We start from the raw sequence: 13,542 nt of genomic DNA on the forward strand, positions 1-13,542 counted from the left end.
TTTATCTTGATGGTGGGTTATTATGTAGGTTGTCTTATTCCTTTATCTTGATGGTGGGTTATTACGTAGGTTATGACGGAGAAGAGTAAGTTTTGATCCATCACTGTCTCCAAGCCTCTCCGTGTTCTCAGAAATACTAGAATAGAAACTTAACAGTTAATAATTAAAAACATTCGTTGCTCAATTGGATATTTAATGCTGCATAAAGTCAGGCCAAAGAAGTGAAACGTTTCAATTTTTGTTATAAATTAACAAACTGTCATTTGTTTAAAAAAACCTTCAAAAATTATATTGTTGAAATAAATAAATAAAAGTTTAAGCTATTACATTATACAATTTGTGTGAGATACAGTAATGTTATTTTTGAGAAGTTATTCATACTAAGCTAAAACGGCCCGGCATGGCCAGGTGGTTAGGGCGCTCGACTCGCAATCTGACGGTCGCGGGTTTGAATCCCCCGTCACACCAAACATGCTCGCCCTTTCAGCCGTGGGGTCGTTATAATGTGATGGTCAAACCCACTATTCGTTGGTAAAAGAGTGGCCCAAGGTGGTGATGCCTAGCTGCCTTCCATCTAGTTTTACACTGCTAAATTAGGGACGGCTAGCGCAGATAGCCCTCGTGTACCTTTGCGCGAAATTCAAAACAAACAAACAAATCTAAGCTAAAATGGTCTTATATTTGAGCTCCGAAAACGGCAGAAAAAGCAACTAACGACTGATTTTATTTGCTTCGTTTCTCTGTGTCCATTACCCTATTGCAAAAATTAACGCCAAATAAAAACTGTTTTGATAATCAGATTTACTAAGGAGTTTTTTTTTGTATACTTTTTAATGATAAAGCTCAGAAATTTAAACATGTAAATTTGAATGATTTTTGTCCAACATTTCCTTGCACAAAACTTTCAGGAATTTTATTATTATTGTTAACTATTTTCTAAGGAAAAAAACATGTCTTGAAATAGTTTTTTTTTAATGGGATAAAATTGGAAATTATCTGTTAAAATCTAATGTATATTTTCTTCTTTAAATTGTTTGTTTGTAATTAAGTACAAAGCTACACAAAAGGCTATCTGTGCTCCGCCCACCACGGGATCGAAACCCAGATTCTAGCGTTGTAAGTCCGCAGACATACCGCTGTGCCACTGGGGGGGAGGGCTGCTTCTTTAGTGAACTGAGAGGAGTTTTTTTTGACTTACATGTATTTTAATAGCACTATAATGAAATTTCTGGTTGGGATAATTATTTGAATTGCAGAAAAATACATAATTTCACTATAATTAATGAGTTATTTTAAAAGAAAAATTAACAAATAAACATTAATTAATAATATACATGTATATATGTTAGTTTTGGAGATAAGCTTGAATAAATTTAAAGAATTAACAGATTTCTTTGCTCCTATAAAGTGTCAAACGCAGTATATAAAACACATTTAAGTATAATATACATGTATGTGTGTTTCTAACATCGCCACTAGTTTCAATATTAGACCTGAAGTAGGTCCAGTACCAAATCTGCTGATAGCGTTACAGATTTTATTTTTACGTCATGTAAGGGTATTACCACCAATTGTTGCTTTGCATTTTCTTTAAGATTATTGTTATTTATCTCTTGTAGGCCTAGTACTGAAATCAGTAGTAGCTTTAACTTTTGTTTTTATGAGATCATTATTATTTTTTATACAGGTCTGATAGTGAAACTGGTTTTGACTAAAACACTAACTAATAGTTCAGCCTCAGGTTTCTTTATTTAGCATTTATTCTTTGGAGTTCACGTGCATTTGTTTTCAGGTTTCGCAGTATAACTCAATCTTACTTCCGTAAAGCTGATGGTATAATGTTGGTGTATGACTGCACTAACGAACATTCCTTCTTAAACGTACGCCAGTGGATAGATGCTGTGGATGTAAGTTCTTGCTCCTTACTATGTGGGTGACAACATACATTAAAAAAAAAGTGGTTCATAGATCCTACTCTATAATGATGATAATAAAACAATTCAAAGTATACTAGACTTGTCAACAGAACGATAAATGTGTATCGTGACTCCACCTTAACTTCCTGTTATTAATGAATCAAGTTGGATACTCTGAATTTTGATGAGGTGTGATATATCTTTTTCGTTTTCATGTGGCATTAAATTAAGACTAATTAATTATTAAGGATTTTAATGGATACAATGAAGATAATTATAATGCATTACAATTAATCTTTTTATTTTTCTCCGCACCACAAACTGATTTGAAAGTTTCATGCTCTCATTTTAATGAAAATGGTAATTTCCAAAATATATGGTTTTTGAAGAACAGTTATAATTATAAAAGTAACGTAAGGTCGATTACTCATATATTTATTTCTTCCTTATGAAAGGATATTTTTGCTCTTTTTTTAGCCGCGGCATGTCGGCTCATAGAATGGCTCCGAGGTTGTTGTTTTTCAAATACAAACTTTTAGTTCATAGCTCTATTTCTTGACCGATTTGAGATCTAATTACTGCCGCGGCCACTGAGGATTCCCTCTTGTTTGTGTTAGTGGTTGATATATTATTTTGTTACTATTTAATTTATTGTTTCTAAATTACCTAGATGAATACAGTTAAGATTTTTATTTTTTGCTCTCAACATTCCCAGGGGGACACCTTCATAAATATCATTTATAACATTTCGTTTTGATGATCCTTGAATCTGTGTTACAGTGTAACATAGTAGAGTGTTTCTCATCCTTGTCACAAGGTGCTGGGTGCTACTGGCTGGTTGGCCCCCATTTGGCCAGTTGTTCAGCTCATTTGGCACATAAGGTGCCACATAGTTTGTAAATTATAGATACCATGTTTATTTTATTTCCAGCTTTGTTAAAATGTAGTGATTTAAATACATTTATAAAATTTTTATGGTCGATCTTATTAGAATTATTCGTTACTGAAGGTTTTCTTTTCATCGGGTCAGTGTTTACTTCTTCATATCGCAAAAAATTACAAGCATGAATATATATGTTCTGTGTCATGGAAATGTATGTATCATCACAAAACATATACAGTAGTTGAGTCACCGAGTTATCTGTTAAAACACTCTTCTTGTCACTTTCAGGTGTCCTGTTTCTACACCATGATGGCGCTGCATGCAAACAGTCCCACCAGGGTAATACATTTCGTTCTGTTTTGAATTAGTAAAAACAAGCGAGAGTTATATATATATACCAGAAACAAATGAGAGACCCGTAGTAACCAAACTCTCTCGTCAAATGTTTCTAAGGGCATATAAACTTTATTACTATTATGTTATATTTGAAATGTTATATATGAGTTTAGAAATTTTCTGTTTAACTTGAAGTTTAATAGGTTTTGTAAGCCTAAAAAATAATGCTCATTTCTGATAAAGTATCTTATAGAGATTTGTAAATTATGGCGGAATCGTTTCACTTTGAGATTAGGATACAAGTTCAGAAGGTTCTCATTGTGTTCACATTAATTATCGAACGTATTCATACGTGATTATACAATGTGTTACATATTTTCGAGACTTAGGTTTTGTTTACCCAATAAATGACATTTAGTAAAAGTTATTTGTGTAGTAAGGTAACATTCGTATCATTTGCATATGATAAATTTTGAAAAATTATGAATCGTACAAGATTTCCGAATAACTCTGAAAATATGAAAAAAAAAAAGTTAAATACAATCTACAAGATTTTTTTAAAATCTAAGGCGGTTCTATTACGTTGTAAATGATCACGCTCATGGTGACTTTGCAATTATGATGCATAAATCAAAAGGGCGAATGCCAATAATGCTTTCTTTATTTCATATAAAAATGAGCACTAAATTAGAAATAAGTACATTAAAGATACTAACTTTAAATGAGAATGACAAAAAGTACGAATTTGCCCATTAAAAAGCAAACAAAAAAACGTACGATCAATGCTTTGTGTATACTGTGTTACACGAAGTGGTTGCTCTAAATTAGTTATGCCACGTATAAGGCCCGCGTAGCGTTATTGCCCCAGATAGCCAATACAAGACTAATTAAAGCTAATTGAAGGGAGCAAGCCATTCGTCGGTATAGGTCGGTACGGCTACTCTCGCTAGCCATAGGGCGACATATTGTTGATAAATGGGTGAAGTACTAATCCTTCTGACGAGCATGACATGTGTTTAAACAGAAGCGCGGACCGTTGTGTAGAACGTTATTTTGTAGTTAGGAATTCGTTTCGAAGAGTAAATTCGACTAAACATGAATGAATGAATGGTGTTAACATGGCACACATAATTCACATAACTAACATTAAAAACTGAGTGCACGGAAATCATGCATAGCACGAGAAACGTAACCACCAAAACGCCACTGCTTGTTAAAATATCTTCAAGTTGGGCCTCAAGAAATTGGCAAAAGCAGATTTTACTTTCTAGATGCCACGGGATTTTACTCCAAAGAAGAAAAATCCACAAAAGGGAAGATATTGAGCTAATTCAACTTAAAGTCTCAGACAATTAACTATATATTTGAAAGGAAATCCTTGGTTGTATATTTTAATTTTATTTTTACCTTAATAAATGTGGTAAAATAATACAAACAATACGTTAACAGATTTAACTACTGTAGGTTCGCTTGGTTTTAACAGCACCTAAGACGATTTTTTTTACTAATTATTTATATTTTCCTTAAATATTTAATGTTCTCACCTATCAGTTCTTTGTAATGCTTGTTTTTTCCCACCACTACTAACAATTCGTCTGTATTTATTTGTTTGTTTGAATTTAAGCACAAAGCTACACAATGGGCTATTTGTGCTCTGCCCACCACGGGTATTAAAACCCGGTTTCTAGCGTTGTAAGTCAGCAGACATGCCGCTGTGCCACTGGGGGGCTCGTCTGTGTCTTAAGCTGTTGTTGTTGTTTTGGTAATTTTTTATAGTTCGATGGTATCTTGTTACATATTTTTCTTGTAATTTTTTTTTCAGGATGTGGCTTCTCAACGGATACCAGTTGTGATTTTGGCAAACAAAACAGATCAACGGAAAATGGCTCAAGCAGAAAAGAGGTGTTGTGTTAGTACAGAAGACGGACAAAAACTTGCAAAAGTACGGATTGTGTTACGTATTGTAGAAGTGGGGAATTTGGACATTTTGAAAAAGAAATACAGGAATATATATTCTTACTTTTCAAAATATTATCTGTTACAATGCATTATTATACCTAATAGTTTTACAACGTACTTATAAAACTTATTCTGCACATTACTAAGCATTTTCTCTGCATTTTTTTTTTTTTGCATTAGGATTTCGAGGCTCTTTTTATTGAAGTTAGTGCTAAGACAGGACACAACGTGTTAGAATCGTTGGTTATTCTAGCTCGGTGAGTGTTCCTTTTTCTGTGATATTATGATAATATGCGTCTTGACTTAAATTAGTCATATATTGCCATGTTTTCGCCCCTCATCTAGTGACAAGCTTCGAGTTTCTTTTAATTATCAGTATCTTTCCTTCATAAAACATTTATCCCTGTCACACCAAACATGCTCGCCCTTTCAGCCGTGGTGACGTTATAATGTGACGGTCAATCCCACTATTCGTTGGTAAAAGAGTACCCCAAGAGTTGGCGGTGGGTGGTGATGACTAGCTGCCTTCCCTCTAGTCTTACACTGCTAAATTAGGGACGGCTAGCGCAGATAGCCCTCGTGAAGCTTTGTGCGAAATTCAAAAACAAACAAACATAAAACATTTCCGTTGTACAAGTTATAGTATTTCTGTTTGCCTCTTTAGTTATCGTAAATGTAGTGTCGATATTAGTGAATTAAATTAAGCACACACACGTGTAAAGAATGAATTTGATATGTAAGTCTATTTGCTGGAACCATTGAAATTTTCACTTTATTCAGTTAAGGAATTTCTTTGTACCCTTTGAAAGAAAAAAATAACTTTTGCTGTTTTTAGGGTAGTGATATCGATTTTGGGAAATATTAATCCTTTCCTTATCTGTTGCCCACCAGTAGCACAGCGGTATGTCTGCGGACTTACAACGCTAGAAACCGGGTTTCGATACCCGTGGTGGCAGAGCACAGATAGCCCTTGTGTAGCTTTGTGCATAATTAAAAACAAACAAACAAACAAACTTTCCTTATCTAGGTTTTGCACTAAAACAACTAAAAACAAACATCTGCCACATAGCATATAAAGGATTTAGCTCTTTTAGTCCATGGGCCAGGATCCCAAATTTCACTTAATGGTACCATCTTGGGGGGGGGGGGGGCAAATTATTACTATTAATTTTGAATTAGTCTATGTCTACAGTATATATATATATATTGGAATGATAACTATTGCTTAGTGGTGGTTATTTACTGTTTAATGTACCCACTCCTGGGAAACATTTTACTGCTGCCCCTGTTGTGTAGTTTACAAAGTACATGAATAAAGGAATAAAAAAAGTCATGAAATAATCCGTTTATAATATTCTTTTCTTTAATGCAAAATCTTACAATGTCTGTGGAACAGTGCAGAAGCTGTGCAATGGTAAAGCTTTTCCAGATATGTGATATTTCACAGAAAATGACAGAAATATTAAAGGTATATGCTAACATTGTCGGGCCTAAAATGTAAATATATATATATTTAATGTACCAGAACATAAACATTATAATAAATCAAGATATTTTGTTGACTGTCATTAGCACATCCTCTCTGATTATGAAGATATCCGTGAATAAAGATTAAACTGGTACCAGGGACCACTTTGCTGAAATGACAATTAGTCCCACATACTTATATTTGTGTTGTATTACAACCACTTCCTAAAACTAGTTTATGTTTTCAGTATTTTTATTAGGTAGCTTATCAGCTTTTTAGTTAATATCTTAGTAGCTTTAATCTAGGCATTTCTCAATGAACTGATGCGTTATTGAACCCCCCCCCAGAAGATCAATAGGAATATTAAAACAATGTTGGTAAATACCTTTAAAGGTTGTCATGTGCGCGAAAGAGATAGGAACTGATGAAAGTTTGATCTCTTGACTGTATACGACTAAAGTCAGTAAAATGATATTCAAAGTACATGACAGATTATTGTAGGTCTATAAAAGTAATTGAATAGTATTTATATTTGTTTTGAATTTCGCGTAAAGCTACACGTGGGCTATCTGCGTTAGCGGTCCCTAATTTAGCAGTGATAGACTAGAGGGAAGGAAGCTGGTCATCACCACCCACCGCCAACTCTTGGGCTACTCTTTTACCAACGAATAATGGGATTGAGCGTTCCATTATAATGCTCTCACGGCTGAAATGGCGAGCATGTTTGGTGGGACGGGGATTCGAACCCGCGACTTTCAAATTGCAAGTCAAACAACCTAACTACCTGGCCATGTCGGGCCATAATTGGATAGAGACCATGAATATGTAGCAGAAATCACACGCAACCATAATGTGACAGTTGTGTCCAACAGAGAATTTAATGATAAAGTGTTTAACACTCGAGTTCATGAGCATATCAGTTCCTAAGTGTTTATAGCTTATACTAGGGAACATAACCCAGACATTAGCAGTCACTTAACCTACAGATAGCCTAAACATGTGGTATACAAGGCTTCAGTACACTCTGCCCATCGTCATCTTTATCATTTATGATGCTATTTCCATTTTAAAACAACTTTACATTATCTATGGAACGGTACAGAAGATAGTAAATAGTAAAGCTCTTCTCGATACGCGATCTTCAATATAAGAAACCCACAAATATTCAATGTTGTCATGTGCTTGTAAGAACTAGTAACTGCTGTGATTCTGATTTCTTGATCGTTTATGACCAAGGAAAGCAAAGCAATTATAATACATGGCAGATTAAATGTCGGAATATAACAATAATGGAACACGGGCCAGAAACACATAGCAGAAACCATATGCAATCATAATGTGGCAATCGTGTCCAACAGAGAATTTAAGCATACAATTTTCCAGCACTCAAGTTCAAGAACATGAGTCTGTTTTTATGTGTTCAGAGCTTATATACATAGCAACATCAACCAGACAGTAGCAATCATTTGGTATACACACAGCCTAAGCATGGGACACGCATGGCTTTAGTGCATTCAACTAATCACCATATTCATCGTCGTCTGAGTTGCCAAGTTCAACAATAACCACTTCTTCCTTCTTCTGGTTGTTTAATGTCTGTAGCTTACACATGCCTATGCATGTTAATCCATTGGCAAGATAAGAGCAGCTTGGCAGTTTGTAGGAACGCAGACAATTGCAGAATAATAATTCCAAGAGTGCATCTGGGGCTGGTGGTGTGCATATCCACTCAATGACTAGAAGGACATCATTATCTGCAGTTCATCCAAATCTTTTAGGGTTTGGTACATCAGGGTGACTCTGAAGATAACACTTCCAGATTGCTACTTGGTAGTTCACACGGAATGCATGCATGTAGAGGCAGTCCCTGTATAATGGAAGGTGACTTGATTCAATTTTTCTTCGTTTGGCATAGAAGAGCTGGTATCTCAGTTCATTCACCTCGTGAATACAGGTGGAAGGTAAACTGTTCTGTCTTCTCAAACAACTTTGCGGGCACTTCCCAGGACTGACCAAATTGGCTAAAGGTGTCCTGGTAGGTGCTCTCCTTTTTCACAAGTTTCAGAGCCCCAACCTTTCCGCGACCTGTGAAGGCACTGACTGTGACGCACCCAGTAAAGGCATGTAGTCCAATTAGGGCTGTGCAGATACTGTTTTCCAGTGAACTTGCCAGTTTGTTAATGTTGATGAACCTTGTACGATTCTGTGTTCCACATTTCTTATAGAAAGAGCAGGGAATGTCTCCATTAAAGCCAAGGCAAAGCACCATGACATCTTTGTTTTCTGCTGTCAAGTGTGTGAAGTACATGTAGGAGCAGATGGGTATTGGCTTCTTCTTGAGTAGATTTCAATTCGACAACTTCCATCTGGTCATCTTGTAGCAGACATATACACAGGTTACATACAGTGTCTTGTAGCTTTCCTATGAATTTCAGAAGATTCCATTCTTTGACCATGAATTTGATCAGGCTTGACTTGTTGAAAGAACTGCACAGGAACTCTCTGCATTACTGGACCTCATGGTCTCCTGCAATGTTATTGAACCAAAGAGATGTACCTGATGCCCTATTGCACCTCTCACCATTTTGATCGACCTCTCGCGGTGTACATCAAAAAGGCAGTTTTTAAGGCAATTTTCATGAAGGTTTCAAATTGCTTAAATAGCATCAAAATCTCATTGAAATGTGTCTGGTGAAGTTGCTACTTCTTCTAAAACATACAAAAGATATATTTATAGTTTTGAGTGATAGTTTCTTGGAAAATAAAACATGAAAATCAGCAAAATGTGCTCTAGAATGCCATGACAACCCGGATAAAGATATGTACCAAAATATAGTATCCAAATGCTTAAAATTAAATTTGCAACAAAGTCACCAAATTTGATGGCAATCGGCCCACAACAAAAAAGTTGGTAACATAAAATGTAGTGGACTTCATAGGATTAATGCGAAAATGGGCGATATACCAGGAAAAAACAACAACAAAGCTTCTCATTAAAAAGGTTATCACATATTTTCTTACTTCTTGGGGTGGTACAAATCATTTGTCACCAATTAAGTTTTGCCACCCTGGGTGGTACTGACATTTGGATTATGTGCCAAAAATAATTAGAAGCCAAGTCCACGTAACAAATTGGTTTAATTATTCAGTAACATTTGTTACAGGCTAGGTTCTCTGGTAGGCCTAACATCAATAAACACCGTTTCAACAAATATTCCAAAATTAATGTACGCGTAACTTATTTGCAAAATTTTCTCGCTAACCCATCGATAACAAACACGCTGACTGACTCACTGTTTATTTTACTAACTGAACCACAAATAAATAGACTCGCTAACACTCACTGTCTAATTTACTAACTGGACTGAACTGGTTAACTAACACTATCTCACTCAGTCTGGCCTTTTTTTTTATTGTACTAATTTTTTTACTACAGGAAGTTTCGAAATTTTACAGACAGGTCTAAACTTTCATGAAATTTCTAAGCTTCACCGTCATCTTTATTCATGTAAAAGCCCCCCAGTGGCACAGCGGTATGTCTGCGGACTTACAACGCTAGAAACCGGGTTTCGATACCCGTGGTGGGCAGAGCACAGATAGCCCGTTGTGTAGCTTTGTGCTTAATTCCAAATAAACAAATAAACAATTCATGTAAAAAAACCTAACTCCCTCTTGTGAACAAAAACATTAAAGTAATACAAATATAAACCACAACAGTACAATAATAGGAAGTTTCGTACTTTATGAATAATAACAACAATAATTCGCCAATAATATTTAACACAGCTACAAAAATGTTATGTGTAGAAATTTATATTTAATCTTATTTACTAAAATAATATGTATTATTGTTTTGGTTTATATTTTTTAGCATACTGAACGTTTTTAAGAAGATCTTAACTGTTTTGCAACTAATAAAATATTTTTCTAAGACTATGTTTAGTACGGCTGAAATGTTGCACCGTCAAAATCTATGTATACGTATAAAGTTGTCTGTCTTTCTGATGTCACAAGCTAACTGAACCAATTTCGATAAAATTGAATAGAGAAACTCGATTGGACTCCCCCCCCCCCTAAAAAAAAAAAGATCGAGTTGAAATAGATAAACAATCAGCTGAACAGTTCGAGGTTCGCAGCCATTTACATTTTACCGCGTTAATGCCTCATATAAAGGCTCATTTTAAGTAGCAAAATACGTGAAGATGACGCCAAACGGAAGTGATGTTGCCTCTCATTGCATAATTGGTTTGGTCGTTATTAAGCACAAAGCTACACAATAGGCTATCTGTGCTCTGCTCAGCACGGTTATCGAAACCGGAATTTTAGCTTTGTTACCCCGCATTTTTTCCGCTGAACCGCTGGGAAGGCGCATTGCGCGAATTGCCCATGCGCAACAGCTCAAAAATATTTGATATTTTTTATTAAAGAATGGAATTATTTTTTCCAGATAATTTGCCTACATCAGACTATCGTCCTGCACATTATTATTATTAACTTTTAAATCTAATATTTCAATAAATATATGTATCATTATATTACTTAATTGAAATTTATATTTAGATAATGGTGCCGGACTGTGGATCCAAAGTTCCGTGGTTCGCGCTCCGTTATAATAAAAAATCAAAACATTGCACCTTACACTTTGAGGCCTTATTTTATTGTTTTGTTTGTTTTAAGTTAAGCACAAAGCTGCAGAGTGGGTTATCTGTGCTCTGCCCACCACGGGTATCGAAACCCGGATTCTAGCGTTGTAACTCCGCAGACACCCGTATTTTATCATATTGACGGTCAAATTCAACTTTTCTATTAGAGTAGCCTACAAGTTGGGTGGTATTGACTAGTTACTTTCCTTCTAGTCTGCCATTTCCAAATTATGGACGGCTCGTGCAGAATTCAATAAAACAAAATAAACAAAGCTTTAAATAATGTTTTGTTTTTTAACATTTAACTTACTGTAGATAAATTACCCCAGTTTAATATCTTCGTTTATTGTCTGACACATTGAAATTATTAATTAAATTATTTCTAATTTTTAATTATAAGAAGTTAAGAAGGTTTTAGGTTTGTTGTCATGATATATTTTTGGCTGTAGCTGCCAAATGCTAATCAAGCTGACTGGTCTATCTGTGCTCAGCCTACCACGGGTATTGACATCCGGTCTCTAGCGTTTCTAGACATATCGCTGTGCCACTGGGAAAAAGATGCTAGCCTAACAATCGAGGACGACAGTGATCCATGAAGGAATGTGATGTCTACGACGATGTCTTGTCTGTAATTATTCGTCTGTCGTTAGAAATTTATGTTTAATATTTTGGGAGATAGATTTATATGAGGTGATCTGAAAATTTTGGGATTTTTTGTCATAGGGATCGACTTATGTGTCGCGTTTTATGGTACTCAGTCTCTGTTTGTTTGTTGTGTAAGCAGTGAAAGCTAGTCATCACCACCCATCGCCAACTCTTGGGTTATTCTTTTACCAACGAATAGTGGGATAGACCGTCACATTATAGCGCTCCCACGGCTGAAAGGGCGAGCATGTTTGGTTGAACGGAGATTCGAACCGCGACCCTCAGATTGCGAGTCAAGCGCTTTAACCACCTGGCCATGCAACCTCTGTTTGAAATAGTTACATGATTGTGATTGAAGCCTCATTTTTCCCTTACATTGTGTGCAAAAACTGTTTTCTTACTGTAAGAGCTATAAGCGTGTATGAGTTATATAATATTTTTATATATATTTATAGTGCCATGTCAGCAACAGAAGATGTTCAGGTCAAATGTGCGGGACTAAGTTTGAAAGAAGCAATGCCAAAACCTGCCAGTTCTAACAAATGTCTAAGAAAGTGCTCTAAGTAGAAGACGAAGATTCCACTAAATGAGTCGAGATCAATTTCTCAAATAAACATTTTTTTTTGGTATTAACGTGGAAAAAAAAAGATTTCACATCACAAAAAAAAACCTGTTACTAAATCTTGACTAGTATTTGTTCTCAAAAGCATGAGCTAAATGCATCATTATTTTAAGTAATATTTACTCTTTCTACGTTTGTTTATATAAATCGTATTTGTTCCGAACTTTCTTAATTGTCAGATTCAGTTAGGTGGTTTACTTCAAGTTTGATAATTTTTTACATAAATGTTTTTCTAACATTCTAAAATGTTTTTCTATTAAATTCTATTTTTTCTACTAAAGCTCAACAACTAACATTATATTGATAATGTCTATTCTGTCAGGACCAAATCATGAAGTGTACAGAGAGTGTATCCTTGTTGTCTATATGTCCCGTTTTGGACCTCTCAGTCCCGGTGTCCTGTAGAGATATTTCGGGACGTAACAAATGTACCAGTTTTATCTTATCTTGTTTTTCATTTTTTGCTGGATGACTCCATATTTGTTTAAAAGTTCCAGTTTTTAAAGAAAACTAGTAATCTACTTTTTTGGTTAATATTGTAGTAACTACAGGGACAGTTTTGCCGGGACAATCCCGTTTTGTGGTAGTTTGTCCCAATGTCCCGAGGAAAGTTCTTTGAACTCACGTGACTCACCAAACAACTTATGATAAAGACATCAAACTGTCAGTCGCGAATGTGTTAGGTCTACCTGACTTGTTCATTGTTGTAACACTTACTCCCATGCTACCAAACTCTCTCGAAAGTCCCTATATATATATTTAAATCTAGAAGACTTTTATGCGCAAAAACAAAAAAAAAAGTTTACATCTCGCCATTTTGATTTATTTAGAAATATGTAGATCTCATATTAGCTTTGCAATAATATAGTCACCTTGTTCTCCACGAAAGCGTCGAATATTAAGTACCGTATTATTCGGTGTATAAGACGCATTTTTTACCCCAAAATTTGATGTCAAAATCTGCTTGCGTCCTATACACCGAAGGTACGAATAATATATATGTATATATACGATATACACAAGCCATGTGTAAATATATTTAAATAGGCATGCATAGTTTAATTGAACTG

At 35.2% G+C, this 13,542-nt stretch overlaps 1 protein-coding gene across 3 annotated transcripts in view; it reads left to right on the forward strand.

Moving 5' to 3' along the window:
- The window catches only part of LOC106466946 (ras and EF-hand domain-containing protein-like), a 50,402-nt gene extending 36,909 nt beyond the window's left edge, over positions 1-13,493 (forward strand). For 2 of the 3 annotated variants that reach the window (XM_022395038.1, XM_022395039.1), the window contains 5 exons: positions 1,793-1,907; positions 3,088-3,138; positions 4,958-5,077; positions 5,275-5,351; positions 12,306-13,493. In XM_022395038.1, coding sequence (XP_022250746.1) covers positions 1,793-1,907; positions 3,088-3,138; positions 4,958-5,077; positions 5,275-5,351; positions 12,306-12,417 — 475 coding nt within the window. In that variant the 3' untranslated portion in view covers positions 12,418-13,493. The remainder of the gene's footprint in view (positions 1-1,792; positions 1,908-3,087; positions 3,139-4,957; positions 5,078-5,274; positions 5,352-12,305) is intronic. The other variant, XM_022395040.1, reaches the window with a different exon arrangement.
- The last annotated feature ends 49 nt before the right edge of the window (positions 13,494-13,542 follow it).

This window comes from Limulus polyphemus, unplaced genomic scaffold, assembly GCF_000517525.1.
Source record: "Limulus polyphemus unplaced genomic scaffold, Limulus_polyphemus-2.1.2 Scaffold2433, whole genome shotgun sequence".
Taxonomy (NCBI): Eukaryota; Metazoa; Arthropoda; class Merostomata; order Xiphosura; family Limulidae; genus Limulus; species Limulus polyphemus.